At 44.0% G+C, this 16,301-nt stretch overlaps 1 protein-coding gene across 1 annotated transcript; it reads left to right on the forward strand.

Annotated features, from left to right (window-relative positions):
• Positions 1-7,717: 7,717 nt before the first annotated feature.
• CCDC160 (coiled-coil domain containing 160) lies at positions 7,718-16,003 on the forward strand. The gene is made up of 3 exons (XM_032843359.1): positions 7,718-7,942; positions 9,030-9,087; positions 14,960-16,003. The coding sequence occupies exon 3, from the start codon at positions 14,984-14,986 to the stop codon at positions 15,953-15,955; it is 972 nt and encodes a 323-aa protein (XP_032699250.1). The 5' UTR covers positions 7,718-7,942; positions 9,030-9,087; positions 14,960-14,983; the 3' UTR covers positions 15,956-16,003.
• The last annotated feature ends 298 nt before the right edge of the window (positions 16,004-16,301 follow it).

The following is a 16,301-nucleotide window of genomic DNA, read 5'->3' on the forward strand; positions in this document are numbered from 1 at the left end:
ATTGGCCCAGAAGCTGTCATCATGTTGCCCTAATTCCCACTGCCTGGGTGACTCCAGAAATGTCTAGCCATAAATTTAAAGTGATCCTGGCCTGTGAATGTTTCCAGACGCTCAGCAAAAGCAAGCAGAGATCCTGTGCTGAGGAAATTCACCTCTGTCCTAGATCTCAAGAATATATTCACTTCATTTTATAAGGAAAGCGTGCAGCTTACAAAAGTTAATAGCCGAACAAAGAATTGAATTACCGCAAGTGAGAACTGGCAAAAGTAGCCGACAGCAGAGCCATATTCTTAAATAATTTAAATGCTGGAATTATTATTCATGTATGTATTTCTTTATGTATATATGCATTGTATGTATGTATTTAAGTAGGCTCCATTCCCAATGGACTTGAACCCACAGCCCTGAGATCAAGAGTCACACACTCTACTGACTGAGCCAGCCAGGTGCCCCTAGATACTGGATTTATTAAACACAGAATATAAAGAACTATGCTTACTATGTTTAAATAAATAAAAATGTGTGTGGGGAACAAGGATTTCTAAAGAATTCTAGAGATACTTGAAAAATTATTTCATCAAACTTCTAGGAGTTAAAAGGAAATCATGATTGAAATTAAGAACTCAATTGAAGAGATTAAGAGCAGATTAGACCCAATTAATTAGACAATTCGTGAACTGGAAGATATTTCAGGAAAAAATTGTTTCTAAGAGAACTGAAAGTTCTGATCACAAGAAAAAAAATTTGTCACTGTGTGGTAACAGCAGATGTCAACTAGACTTATTGTGGTGATCATATCACAATATACACAAATGTGTATTGTACACCTGAAACTAATATAATGTTATATGTCAATAATCTCACTTTAAAAAAGAAATTATGTAGGGGCACCTGGGTGGCTCAGTTGGTTAAGCCTCTGCCTTCAGCTCAGGTCATGATCCCAGGGTCCTGGGATCGAGCCCCACATGGGGCTCCCTACTCAGTGGGGAGCCTGCTTCACCCTCTCCCACTCCCTCTGCTTGAGTTCCCTCTGTCTCTGTCTCTTTCTCTCTGTCAAGTAAATAAGTAAAATCTTAAAAAAATAAAAATAAATTATTTGGGAAACAGCACAGAAAGGCAAAAAAGTAAAATACATGAAAAAGGTAGGCTGTTTTTGTTATTTGGTCAGTTTTAAATCAAGTCGTATAACGTAACGTCTAGTTGATGGTACTGGGACAACTGAACGTCCACATGCAGAAGAATTGTTAGTCAATTCTCTCATTTTTTAATAAAATGTCACTTGGCTTTTATCACTGGGATTCATGGAGTCCACAGAAGTGCCCCCTTTGCTGTCTGTGCATGAACTGACCAGTGGCCAACAAGCTTTGAAAGAAGTGACGTGATTGGTTGGTGATCGTGACCCACATCCATCAATTACCTCGTTTTTTGTGGACTGAAAAGACAGCAGCAAAGACTGTACCTCCCGCGATTACTCACAGTTACTACAGGATGGTAATGACAATGGAACTGTGTTGTTGAGAGACTGGCGTTATTTAACTAAACTATGGTAACTGATAACTGTGCATATTGAAACCTTCAAGTGCTATGTATCCTTCCCATATAGTACGAGAACTTTGTAATACTGTGTTTCCCTTAAGTGCCTCCCAACATTTGGGCTGTCTTTGTCATATACTTTTCTTCTGCTTATGCTACAAACCCAGAAAATATTGATCATTTTTGAAATTTTTATTTATTTATTTGACAGACAGAGATCACAAGTAGGCAGAGAGGCAGGCAGAGAGAGAGAGAGGAGGAAGCAGGCTCCCCACTGAGCAGAGACTCCCCCCCCCCCATACGGGGCTCAATCCCAAGACCCTGGGAGCCCCCAAGACCCTGGGATCACGACCTGAGCTGAAGGCAGAGGCTTTAACCCACTGTGCCACCCAGGGGCCCTTTTGTATCATTTTTGAATAAGAGAACTGTCTTCCTACCTATCCCCTATTTACTGTTTTGAGGGCTCTGCATGTCTTTGTATAGATCCAGATTTTTTTAAAGATTTTATTTTTAAGGACTCTTTATACCCAGTGTGGGACTGGAACTTATAACCTCAAGACCAAGAGTCGTATACTCCTGACTGAGCCAGCCAGCCACCCCCATATAAATCCAGATTTTCATCCTTTATGAGGCCTGAAGGACTTCCTTTAACATTTCTTGGAATTCAGGTCTCTTGGCGTTGAACTCTTTCGGCTTTCATATATCTGAAAAAAAAAATCTTTATTTTGCCTTTTTTTGAAAGATCTATTTACTGGGTGAAGAAGCCTAGGTTGACTTTCTTTTTTTCTTTCACTACTGTAAAGATGTTCCACTGTCTGCTGGCTTGCCCTTTTTCTGATGAGAAATCTCTTATCTTTTTTTTTTCCTTCTGGCTCCTTTTAAGATTTTCTCTTTGACTGGTTTCAAGCAATGTGCTTATCATGTGTCTTGGTGTAGTTTTCTTCATGTTTCTTGTGCTTGGGGCTGGTTGATCTTACTAATTGTTGAGCGGCCAGTACTTAGCACACTACCTGACATGTTGCAGATAAATCAATAAATATTTTGTGACTCAAACTAAATGATTTTGTCAGGTAAATCCACCACATGAATGCCTCTATTTGAAACTTCACATATTTCAATTTGTTAAACCAAAATCATTTTCACTGACAAGTATGACATTTTGCTGTGGCTCTTACTCTCCCTCTGGCTTCCCCCACCCACTACCCCCACTTCAAGCTCCAAGAAATCTGAATTATTTTGGATTTTCCAAACTGTTGTGCGCTTTCACACTTCTGTGCCTTTGTACATGCTATTCCCTCTGCTTTTATTTCTTTTGTCTGCCTGGAGGAGCACTAGTCATCTTTCCAGACCAGTTCAGTTGGTTCAGCTTCTAAGGGGCTTAAGAATTCCTTGACTCAGGGGCGCCAGGGTGGCTCAGTGGGTTAAGCATCTGCCTTCAGCTCAGGTCATGATCCCAGGGTCCCGGGATTGAGCCCCACATCAGGCTCCTTACTCAGCAGGGAGCCTGCTTCTCCCTCTCCCACCTGCCCTGCTTGTGTTCCCTCTCTCTCTCTCTGTGTGTGTGTGTGTGTGTGTGTGTGTGTGTGTGCCAAATAAATAAATAACATCTTAAAAAAAAAAAAAGAATTCCTTGTCTCAAACCCCTTACCTATCTGATTGGCCACTGCTTCATTTGGGTCCATCCTAATTTTTTAAGTAGATTTTATTCATTTGAGAAAAAGCATGAGAGAGAGAGAGTGAGCAAGCAGGGTGTAGGGGAGGAGGACACCAGGGAAGGGCAGAGGGAGAGAGAGAAGCAGGCTCCCCATTGAGCAGGGAGCACAATTTGGGGCTCAGTCCTAGGGACCCTGGGATCATGACACTTAACTGACTGAGCCACCCAGGCGCCCTGAGCCCATCCTCATTTTGTAAGTACTTACTTCTCTGCACTGATCACATTTGGCTATCCGAACACATCTAGCACATAGCCCAATTTTAGACACATTGATGTGCACAGCGATCATTACTTGAATAAACAGGCATTGGGAGAAATTTAAGAAAAGGAAGAGAGAAATTAGGAGGATTCTCAATGCAAATCTTGTAGTTAAATAGAGATTTTAATTTTTATTGCAAGTCACACTGAGATCCTTTGGGGCATGTGGGGGGCTCAGTTGGTTAAGTGTCCATCTTGATTTCGGCTCAGGTCATGATTCTGGGGTCGTGAGATGTAGTACTGCGTTGGGCTCCTCGATGAGCACAGAGCCTGCTTAAGATTCTCTCTCCCACTCCTCTACCCCTCCCCTCATTCATTCTCTCTCTCTTTCTCTCTCTCACTAAGAAAAATTAAGAACCTTTGTAGAATCCTGAGCAAAGTGGTAACATGATCTAACTTAATGGTTTATAATCGTCTCTCTGGATGTGTGTAGAGAGTCGATGGTGGCTGTGTTGTAAGTTGAATTGTGTCCCTCCCAGAAAGAGAAGCTCAAATTCTTACCCCTCAGTACTTGTGAATGTGCTCTTATTAGAACTAGGGTTTCTGTGGATTTAATGAAGTTAAGGTGAGGTCATATTGGATTAAAGTGGGCCCTAATTCACTAATGGATGTTCTTATTTTTTTTAAAGTTCTTTTTTTAAAAAAATATTTTGTTTGTTTATTTGACAGATCACAAGTAAGCAGTGAGGCAGGCAAAGAGAGAGGGAAGCAGGCTCCCTGCTGAGCAGAGAGTCTGATGTGGGGCTCGATCCCAGGACCCTGGGATCGTGACCTGAGCCGAAGGCAGAGACTTTAACCTACTGAGCCACCCAGGCGCCCCACGGATGTTGTTATAAGAGGAAGGGAATTTGGGCACAGAGACACACAAAAAGAGAAGACAGCTATATGAAAACACACAGATACCCAGGGAGAACACCATGTACAGACAGAGGCAGAGACTGGCGTGATGTGTCTACAAGCCAAAGAAGGCCACAGATGGGTAGCAACAGCTAGAAGTTAGGAGAGACAGATTGTCTCCCAGAGTGTCTGGATGGAATCATCCCTGCACACACCTTGATTTCAGTCTTTGGCCTCCAGCACGGTTAGAGACCGGGTCTGCTGTTTTAAGCCATCCAGATTGTGATACTTTGATGCAGGAGCCACAGGAGGCTAATACAGTGGACAGAGGTAGAAGCAGCTAGGAGGCCGCTGGAACAGTCTAGACAAGAGATGGCGGGGTCCAGGATCAGGGTGGTAATGGTGGAGATGGTGAGAAACATCAGATTCTGGGTACATTGTGAAGATAGAGCCAACAGAATCTGCCAATGTATAGGTCATGGGGTGTAAGAAATGTCGGCCATTCTTCTCTGCCTGAATAATTTAAATACTTATCAACATACAATATACACCCATAAGTGTATATTTTTTCATTGCCTCAAATATCCCAGGTTTGAGGCTATTCAAACAAGGATCATTCATCAGGGAAGTGAAAAGAAGCTTATTTTGCTGTGTGATCAAAGGGTAAATCACATTATTTCTCTAGGTCTCAACATGCTACTTGGTAAAACAAGAAAATTGAGCTCCATCCTATGACCGTATGATTCTATTATTACCAGGTGCCTTGTTGCCTTGGTATTGATTAGTTTCCAGAGGATAGTAAACTGTTTTCTGCCTTCCATATTTGAGAACCGATCTCCAAGTCTGCAGTAGCCTTGAGTACAGAACTCTCTGTCCTCTCTGTTGTTGATTTTCTGCCATTTGATACTTTGAGTACATAAAAAAAGTGACCCACCATATTTAAAAATAGAAATACAGCAAGACCAAAGTAACCCTTTGTGCATTTTTTCAGGGATATGAGAGTGGAGTGGGGTTGCCTATGGGGAGTCTGGGACTCCATCTGAAATAAAGATTTGGAATTTTGAGTCTTGAGATTTCAGAATCCCCTTCCTAGAGCACACTCTAAGCTAGCACCATCTGTGTGCTTATATTTATATTTTTAGGAAGGTAATAAATTTATAAAAGAGGATGACTAGTACTAACACTGATAGCAAATATTTATATAGGGGTTACTATGTGTCAGGCATTGCTCTAAAGGTTTTTTTTTTTAAGATTTAATTTATTTTTTATTTATTTGGCAGACAGAGATCACAAGTAGGGAGAGAGGCAGGCAGAGAGAGAGGAGGAAGCAGGCTCCCTGCTAAGCAGAGAGCCCGATGCAGGGCTCCATCCCAAGACCCTGGGATCATGACCTGAGCTGAAGGCAGAGGCTTTAACCCACTGAGCCACCCAGGCGCCCCTAAAGGTTTTGAAAGTATTAATTTACTTAATCCTCACAATGCTCTGGAGCTAGGCACAATTATTATTCCCATTGTACAAACAAGGAAACTGAGGCACAGAGCTATTAAGATTCTTTTAGTACATTAATAAGGGATCCTATGTCAAGGAAAAATAAGTGCAACCCTTTTAAAATAAAACAGAAATGATAAATGCAAGGCAATGTAGAGACTTAGTATGGAGAAAAGAGGTTTTGTCAGAATCCCACAAACTACTTCTGACAGGGTCCGTAACAAAACACCCATGACATTAGGCCTCTTCCTGCTTCAAACCCTTGTTGACACTGGTTCTCTAAGGAGGAAAAAGGAGACTGAGAACTAGGCCTCGGGGCTTCTGAATACAACTTCACCAGCTCCCAAACACCTGTTAGATCCGGTTCTCAAGAAGTTTTGAAGTTTCGAAATGTATCCTGGCTTGTTTGCTTGCTTTCTTTCTTTCTTTCTTTCTTTCTTTCTTTCTTTCTTTCTTTTATAAAGATTTTATTTATCCAGCAGAGATAAACACAGCTAGAGAGGGAACACAAGCAGGGGGAGTGGGAGAGGGAGAAGCAGACTTCCCACTGATCAAGGAGCCCGATGTGGGGCTGGATTCCAGGACACTGGGATGGTGACCTGAGCTGAAGGCAGACACCCTGCGATTGAGCCACCCAGGCGACCCCCTGGCACTGTTTCTAAATCAGTCCCTTGCTGGGTCTGGAGAAATTTGACGGTCCCTTTTCCAACTGTGTTTAAACCTTTCACTTGAGATTTCAGAGCCAATGTTTCATTTCTAGAAAATAGGGAGGAGCCTTTCTAAAAGTCACAGGTTTTTTTTTTTTTAAGATTATTTATTCATGAAGGACAGAGAGAGAGAAGGCAGAGGGAGAAGCAACCTCCCCACAACGCAGGAAGCCCTACGTGGGCCTCGATCTCAGGACCCTGGGATCCTGACCTGAGCTGAAGGCAGACCCTTAACCGACTGAGCCACCCAGGCGCCCCTAAAAGTCACAGTTATCACAATCTTGAACCCCCCAGTCCCGCTCTGTTCCAGGCCCCATAGCCTTTGCGGGGTCTATCGTTTGGTCAGGCCCAGCTGGGTCCACATGGGACCAGAGCCACAGTGTGTTATCAGTGTGTGTGACCAACTTAGTGATGGTAGAATCAGCAGCGGGCAACCGGGCTAATCCCAGTGTGAAAAGAACATTTATTTATTCAACCAAATGCAGGACTCGAGTCTCTAACATAATGAAGAACATGGGCTTGTCCCCCCCCCCCCCCCGGCCCCGCAGTCAAATGCCGGAAGTCGGGAGCAAACTTTGAAGCTAGGAGAGAGCAGTGGTGTAGGACTGAGGGTGCCCCAGTAGATTTTCATGCTCAGATGGGTTCAGCAGTGCTTTGGGGAAGTTCCTGAGCTACCAGAGAGACGCAAGCCCAGCCTCCCCCTGGGGCACAACGGGGGACAATGCTCTCACGACACGGGGCCTTAGAACCCTGGCCAGAAGCAGAAATTCCGGCCAGACCAAGGTGCAGAGGCTCAGGGGTGAGCGTGGGGGTGAGCGTGGGGGTGGGCGGCAGGGTGCATTGCCACATTGTCAGGGACCCTGAAGCGCACCAAGGCCACTTTCCAGACCTAACCCTCTCCAAAGTCAGGCTGCGAAACGGCAGGCCTGGGGATGAGCCCTGCGCCACGCCTTCCGACCCGCACAGTGGCCCAGTCCAGGTGGCTTTGTGAGTCACCCAGACCCTCCGTAATAAGCCCACGGTGGGTGGGGCCGCCTCGCACTTTCTCGCCCCTTCCCAGCCGGACTCAGCCCTCGGCCGATTGAGCTCCCGTCGCCGGCGGGCCGCCGCCGCCCGCTGTGCGCGCCCCACCGGGCATGCTCAGAGCCCGGGCGGGCTCCGACTGGCGGCAGGCAGCGGCCGGCGCGCGGCGCGGGGCCCCGGCGCCCCGGTCCCTTTAAATCCGGCCGGCCGGTTGCTAGGCAACGGCGCGGCCCGCGCTGGCGCTGCACTGCAGAGGCTCTATCCCGCGCCGGCCGGGCCGGGTCGCGGTGGTCAGTGCTGAGCCCAGGGCTGCCGCCCGCCGGTGGTGGCTGGCTTCGGGGAAGAGGGGCCAGGGCCCGCCGGACCGCACCCACGTCTCCAGGTACGTCTGCGCGCGGGAGCGCCGGGGCTCCCCCGGACACCCCGCTGAGGGACCCCCGGCCGAGACACCCGGTCCCCGCCCCAACCTCGGGGAACACCCCCCCCACTGCAGCTCTCTGCTCTCCTCTGAGCGCCTGGGGAGCCAGGGGAACAGGGTGTGGGAGTGGGGTGCGGAAGGAGGAGTGGGGTCAGGCCTCGCCCGCTGTCCCTTCCACCTCCCCCAACTCCACCCGCCAGGGAGTAGGGACAGGGGAGGTGGGAGGGACCGCCCAGACCCGAGCCCCCTTCTCCCTACTGGAAGCAGCGATGGCAGGAGTTTGTTAACCATTTACGGAGAAAACCCCCAAACTATGCATACACAGATACAGCTTTAGAGCAAGAATGTGACTTCCATACTAATAAAGTACTCAGCCTTTGGAATTAAGGTGACTCCGTATCTTTTCTTGTACGAGGAATAGTTTCACACCAATAACAAAGAATTGGAGGGTCAAAACCGTTTCCAGGGCCCAGTTTTCAGCGGTACTTTGCTTCACTCTCAGTATCTGCCAAACAATAGGGGAGACAATCTGTCCCGTGAAGTGAGCACTTGGCTCAAATGTTAGGACCCTGAGAGATTGAAGCAAAAAATCGAGATCACTTTCCTTTTTTACCGATTTCACAAATTAACCGGACTCTGGGGGAGGAAGGCAAGGCCTAGGCTCCAGCCTTCTGCTAACGTGGCTCTTGGCACGCTCATTAATAACAAGCATGCTCCCTCGGCCACCAGCCGTGGCTCATTTGTTCAGTAGGTGCTAAAGGCTGGGAGGCTGGAAGACACCCTATGCAATACCTACCACCATGATTCTTGTCCTGTTTGATATTTGCACTGCTTGGGGACGGAAGGCGTGGTGGCGTAACAGTTGGGCAAGTGGGTTGGCAAGTTAAAAAGAAAACTTGCTTCAAAGTGTCTGGCATCACATTTTAGATAGGCCACACGGCATTCTAAGTATATCACTTGTCATTTTAAGCTGCATCTCGGATATAAACACGGATTTGGGCATTCTAGTTAATTATATTTTCTAATTATGCTGTGGGGATTTTATTTTCAGTTCAAACTGGAGAAGGAGAACAGCGGCATCTGATAGAAGACCTTGGACGTCGGAGAGTGTAAGTACAGTTGTGCAGGCTGATATCTTGTTACTGTTGGTGTTCAGAAGCCCAGAGCCTCACCCAACATCAAGTCTTCAACCTCGTAACTAGATCGTTAATCTGCACTGTCGGTACACTCTCAAAAAAGCCTCATGAAAATACAAAAGAGAAAGGGTCCTGGGGGCTTTAACTAAGCCAAATAAACTTTGAGGGGAAAAAATAAAAGTCCTTTTCCTACCGTGTCCCCCAAAATACTATTGCATACACCAGTGGAGAAGTTATAAGGCTGTATAAAAACTTGGTTAGAATCACAGCATTATAGAATTTTTAGAAAGAATATCAAGGCTCATACATTCAAGAGATATTTGTTGGTGGCTACGGTGTATAGAGAAACAAAGATGAGTAAGATGCCAGGAAATCACAATGTATCAGTGAAGCAAAAGTATGATGAAATGCTGTGGGAGCAGCCTGGGAAAAAAAATCAAAAGAGTGCAGAGTCATCCTTGCTAATCTTCAAACTGGTACTCCCAACTGTGATATTTCTAAGGAGTTATTGGCGGCTCTGAAAAACACTGGGGCATTTGGAAAGTTCTGGACAAAGCAACTGGAGATAAAATGTAAATATCTTCAGTTGTGGAAAAGACTACCTTAGAACCACTTTGGTTTCAGAAATGTGGGGGCATCTGCCACTTTCGGGATTTGGGGCTGACTTTCCCCCAAATTAATATAAGATTTGAGTTTAGGGTCCTCACTGCTTGTTTTAATAGCACCTACATTTCCCCCCCCCAAGCTGACTCTTTCTGGGGTGTGATAACTTCCCGCTGGCAACTTTGGAGCACTTCTCTTTGGAGAAGGGTTGGGTTGTTTGACCGGCTGGTTTCTGTTCCAAGGGAGGGGAAGGAAAATCTAAAAAAGAACAAAACCTGTTGTTTACAGGGGACTTTACAGTTGCTTCCGGTTAGGGTTTTGTTCATTTCTCTTAACCACCTGTGAAATGGGTATACATTGTCCCTATTTTATACCTGGAGAAACTGAGGCTCACAAAAGGTAATTTTCTCATTGTTCTAAAGTGTGGGAGTCAAGATGTCTGCCACCCCTCAAGATTCTTTCACTATCATCTTCACACTCCATTCCTTTCATGAGAACTTCCTTTTCCTTCGTCCCCACAATTCTGCACGCTAACAACGTGTTCCCCCACCCTGACTTTGGGCACTTCATTTGGGTCCTCATTTTGGTATTTAACATTTTTCTGTGAGCCAGTGATTCTCAAGAGGGTGGACAATGTAGAAGTTCCCCTAGAGGGGCCAGAATTTTCTCCAATAAGGAGAGACGGTAATGATGGTAGTGCTTTGTGCCTGGGAACAGTGGAGGCAGAAAAAAAGGGCCGAGAACTACTGCTTTTAAGTGAGAACAGATCAGACAATTGAGCAAAGAAGCCAGGCCGGTGACTTTCTTTGTAGCAGACTTTTTTTTTTCCTCCTTCCTTATTTTGGCCAAGCAGTTTTTCTGAGGGTTGGAAGAACTGAAACCATCTAAGAATAATGGGGAAAAGTTCCCTGCACTAAGAAGGGCCCTTTGTCTTCCCCTTGCTGCCCCTGAGCTGTGACTATAAGCCACGCCTCTAGTCGAGGCTGGCTTGGGGGGCTGAGGGCCCTGACAGCAGTTTGACCATCCCAGGTTGGAGAGGACCTTTTGCAACCGCCGTTCCCAATTTATGAAGTTTGCGACGAAGCACTCTGGCGGGGCGAGGGGGTGGGGGAAGCCTCTGGAGGCTTTCCAGAACTCTTTCCCAGTCCTTGCCTACCCCCGCCTGGAAGAATGATTGCATTTTGCAGACAGATGTAGATTTATGCAAAAGAGTTGGTCCTGAAAGTTTGAAATCAAATTCCAATGTAAATGAGATAAGGCAACGGAAAAAAAAAAAGTCTTTGATTTTTAGCTTAGCAAATTTCCCTAAAGCATGTGATTTTAAAAAGGAATATTTTAGAAAACAAATAATTAGATTTCACATAGTTAACCACTTACCCACGTTAATATGAGTCTATTCCCCAGGGCCCCCTACCTTGAAAATGGAAATGAGATGGTTTTGTGGGTTTCTCCTTTCACAGCAAATAGCTGTGCATTATTTTCTGGAGCTATTTGAGGGTAGCTGTGTATTTGCCTGAGATTTTTATGGAATGGTTTGTCTGAAGATCCATAATAAATGATCATTGCTTAGCTCTGAACAGTTCTTTTATGTGACATCACGTTATATTATACATTTATTTGCAATTTCTTTTATCAGTGGTTCCCAAATTCTTAAATGAATATAAACCACTTCCTTGAGTCAGGAGATCCCTTACTCTCCACCCAAATGCCCTACTACTTTGCCACCAAAAAAAGAAAGTCACCAGAGGATAAATGGTGATGTTTTCAGAGAGACACTAACTAGAACAATCTGGAGTCTATTATTAATTTATGTCAGGCACAAGGGAGTAGATGGAGCCGTATTACGGACACCCTTGTCTTAACAGTGCAGTCCCAAGGATTTCTGGGAGATTGCTGTCTTAGAGGACCATTAACGTTATTTTTTGCCACATGACTTCAGATTGTTTTCCTGTGTTCTGGCTTGTTTGTTTCTTGAAATTTTTCATCTCTCTTGGACCTCCTTCCCTTACCCTTTAGTCCTTCAGTGGCCAATGTAGTGTTGGGTAGGTAGTTACAGTAATAAACGCTCACAATTGATCCACTAAAAACACATGCTTATACTTTCAGTAATGGCTTCTGGTTTGATTTGCCCTATTACCCAATCAAGTTTATTGAGAGCAAAATGGCTGCCCTGGCAGGGTAGAGGAGTGTCATTGTTTCAAAGCATATTCCTTGTCCTTGCCAGAGAATACTAATGTCATACTTGCTCTGCATAAAAAACAAACAGTGCAGTTTGGGAAGAGAAAATGAGACTGGCAGCTTTTACCCCCCAGTCTGGGCATTGCCATACTCTGTGACTAGATTTGGGAACAAGCCCTTGAAGAATAACTTGCCAATGAAAGAGGAAAAAGAGAAAGAGAGAAAGGAGGAAAGAAAGAAAAGAAAGAAAGAAAGAAAGAAAGAAAGAAAGAAAGAAAGAAAGAAAGAAAGAAAGAAAGGAAAGAAAGAAAGAAAGAAAGAAAGAAAGAAAGAAAGAAAGAAAGAAAGAAAGAGAAAGAAAGAAAGGCAGGCAGGCAGGCAGCTCAGAGACCCCTTGACCCTGTCCTGTGTAAGCCATGGGAGGGAAATTCCAGAAGGCTTTTCAGACCTTTCTCTTTCTGTCCTTTGATATGTGACATGCAATTCTCCTTACCCTCCCCCCTTCATTTTTTCTCACTCCTTTTGTGACCATTTAAAAAAAGTACCTAAGCTCTGAAAGTAGTGGGTTGTTTTCTTTCAGTTTGTGGAGTGAAACCAGCTAAAGAATAAAGAGAATTTTAGAGCAAAACACTGACCTGGGAATCAGGGTCTCAGTTTTACCACTACGGGCTGTGTGGACTTGGTCAAGTCACCTGACTTCTCTGAGCCTCAGTTATAAAGTAAATGGACTCTTCCCAGTCCTTTGAAAAGCACTGACTGTATCAGGAAATGATACAGAGGCTCAAGGAAGAAAGGTAGCGAAATTGAAGAGAAAAAAATGCATACATGTTTTTGCCAGAGATTTATGTGGGAGGGTTGGAGATAGAAGTCACTTTCTCAAGGTGCAAAATTATTAATGAAAAAAGTTTTCTTCTTTTTTAACCTTTCTCTGTACCCAGGTCTCAATCTCAGATTTCTCGTTATCACTGTCTCCAGGGATACTGTGGCCTCCCCTTACTTGCCCCCTGCACACCCCCCTTCCCGATCAATCTCACTAGTGCCTTTAATCCAGAGGCAAGTATGAGGAATAGTAATCTGTCTCCCATGGCTGCCTGATTAGAAGCATTTGTATCTTTCACAGAATTGTCTGGTGAAACAGCGAATGCTATAAAAGGTGACTGGCAATTAGCTTCACTGTCTTCTCTCTTTCCTCTGTTCTTTTCTCTTCCCAGCACCCTGATAACTCCCAGCCATTTGCATTCATATTTCTAAGGGACTAGAGAAACCAGGATTAGGAGGATCTTCCCCTTTAAGGAAAGATAGAGCATAGATGCTTCTGGGTGGTAATTTACTAGAATAGTAAAAGTCAGGACTATTTCAAGAGAAAGGAGATTATGCTTCAATGGCAAACATAATACCATGAATTTCAAATCTCTGTTTATGAATGTGGTCTGGTTAACTAAACTTAAAGCTTGGTTTATATGGCTTTTGAACCAATCTTTCTAACACCTTCACTGGATATCTGTGTCTTTCCCTTTCCCCAGAACCAAGTAGATGCCAGTGGGGAATGTACCCTTGGGGATAACGAGGTCCTTCCCTCTTTCTTGGGTGGGATTAGGCATGTTCAGTACACACAGATAACAAGTTTACTCTCTCACCATAGCAAGGGAAATCTAACGTCTAAACTACTTGTTGTTGAGAAACATCCTGGAGAGATAATATGCCAAAAAGTGGTTATCTCAGAGCCATAGGATTATGAGGGTGATTCCTTTTGTTGTTTGTGTGTGTGTGTGTGTGCTTTTCTGTATTTTCCCAAATTCTACAAAGAGCTTCCACTACTACTAGAATCTTTATATTATATGAAATGTTATATAAATATGTGTTACACACTAAATGATATTATAACATTATAATCTTTAATAGTAGTAAAGAAAATATTACTTTAAAAAAGAAACACAGCAATTGCCATTCTCTGTTGCCAAGATAAAATTGTATTTATGTGCATGGGAAAAATAGATGCAGGCCTACTTTGATTTTTCTCAGCGGCGATGCTACAAATACATTGCAGCAAATGAATGTATAAGCTGAATAAAGCAACCCCCTCCTTTTTCTTCCTCTTTGGCAATCGCTGCAGTTGCTAGTTTGGTGGTTTCAAATGTCAGCGGCCTTTCAGTGTGTGCTTGGGTCCTCCTTTCTCCCTGCTCTGCTCCTGGGAGTAGTTATACTGGATCAGATATTTCCGTATGCTAGGAAAGCTGTGTGTCATGGATTCTCTTTGAATAGGGAAGATTCCTTTTGGAACAAATAAATATCCTCTAGTTTTTAGAAACTTGGAAAGTCGGTTGTGATTTGCTATGGTATGTTTCCACCTGAAAACTATGCTTGGAGTCAGTATCTCAAGAAGAACACATTCGATGGCGTTAATATTTTCATTTGTTGGCATTTGGTTCTCATCATGAAGTTGCTGTCAAAACGGGTAGAATTCTGTACAATTGGCAGTCTTGTCTAAAAGCAAAGCCTAAGACTGGAATAGCAGGAATTTCAAGACAGAAGGGCATTTGGCAGAGTTACTCAGAAGGAAGTCTGCAATGGTATACTTTACCAAAAGCAGCTCACATTGCATTAAGCCCTGACGTTTTAGTCACTTTAAAGAATGACTAAATAGTCCAGTGCGAAAGAACTAGAAAAAAAAAAAAATCAAGCGCCTGGGAAGCACAGGTATTCGCCTACTACTAATATGATGAAGCTGTTAATAAGAAATCACTTTGATTCTGGAGAAGCAGTTCATTTTTGTGTGTACGGTTGCTTTCCCATACTAATGCCTTCTCTACAGTAAATAGCCCCAAGTGTCCACTGATTGGTTACACTGCGTAGCAATGGAGAATCTGCGCGCCGGAAGTGTCCGTGAAACTTAACTGGTGTTCATTTCGTAAAAGAGGGACCAGAAACTCTCTCCGTGAGTTAGAGGGCGACCTTCCTCAGCTACAGGTTCTTTCACCTGTGAACCACCACAACAAGTAGCTCTCCCCATTACACCAGCTGCCAGTGTAAAGAGTGTGCCTTGATTTTAAATTTTGTCTTTCAGGAATTGGACGACGTACCTGGAGAAATGGACGCTAGAAGAAAACACTGGAAGGAGAATATGTTTGCTCCTTTTTTTAGTGCACAGGATATTCTAGATGAGGCTTCTCAGCCTGAATCTTCTTCTGAACAAACGACTTTAAATAAGGCCAATAGAATAGAAGGAATTTTTAATTTGTCTAGTAGAAAGTTTCAAGAAGAAAATAAATTTAAGAGGAAAGAATGTATTTCCCAACTAAACGAAAAAGAACAAGAACCAAATTTGAGAGAGAGAAAGATAAACCTTTCAAAGAATGAAGCAGACACAAATTCTGTCTCCTGTGACTCATCTAATTTGGATGTGGTGACCGAAGAAAGCTTTAATAGCACGGAAGACCGTTCTACCTGGAGTACAAAGGAATTACCAATCCTACCACGACCAGACATAAAGAAAAAATTTACCGAAGGAATGTCTCCCAAACTTCGCCTGAATCTTTTGAATGAAGAACTGGAAGAACTTAACATGAAATGTAGGAAAATAGAAGAGGAATTTGAAAATGCCGAAAAAGAACTTTTGAACTCCAAGAAAGAAGTCCCCGCAAAACCCCTCAAGTTCCAGGAAACAGGGGGAGAAACTTCAAAGAAAGACTGGGAGCTTCAAGCTTTAAGAAATGACCTCTCCGAAAAAGCGACAAACGTCCAGAACCTAACCGAAGAACTCCAGCAAGCCAAAGAACTCATCCACAGGCTGAGCCTAGAGAACCGAGATTTGAAAGAGGCCGTTAGGAAACTCAAGCGGCAGACCGAGATCGGAAACGCACTCCTGAAGGAAGAGATGAAACTGTACTATGAGCTAGAGATGGAAAAGATCCGCGGGGAGCTGGACGCCATCAAGAACGAGCTGAGAGCCGAGAAAACCCTGCAAGCCAGAAACAACAGGGCCCTAGAGTTGCTTAGGAAACACTTCGCTTCTGTGACGTCATCAAGTACCCTGGACAGCTTGACGGAGGATTTTTTTTAAAACTCAAAAAATTAAAAAAAAAAAGCCTTTCATGAGGCAAATCATGGAGCCAAATCAGTGTTTGTTGTGCTTTCTTTGTGTGCTACTTAAAATGTGGGTGGTGGGAGGTAGTTGTTCATTTGGGTGGAATCGGGCTATCCGTGAAAGTGTGTAAGCCTTACTTTCATAGCTTCTGTTTTCTCTTTCTCATGACGGTATTACAAGAGTCCAAATGGAAATGAAGCTTCAGAAATTTCTTTTTTATATATATCTACTTCACTCAAAGACATGTAGTGACTCACCAAATCATTTATGAATACAAATCAACAGCCATTTTGTGATCTTGTGAGCAATATGTCCTTGGCAC

The sequence above is a fragment of the Lontra canadensis genome, unplaced genomic scaffold, assembly GCF_010015895.1.
Source record: "Lontra canadensis isolate GAN:19392208 unplaced genomic scaffold, GSC_riverotter_1.0 scaffold138, whole genome shotgun sequence".
Taxonomy (NCBI): Eukaryota; Metazoa; Chordata; class Mammalia; order Carnivora; family Mustelidae; genus Lontra; species Lontra canadensis.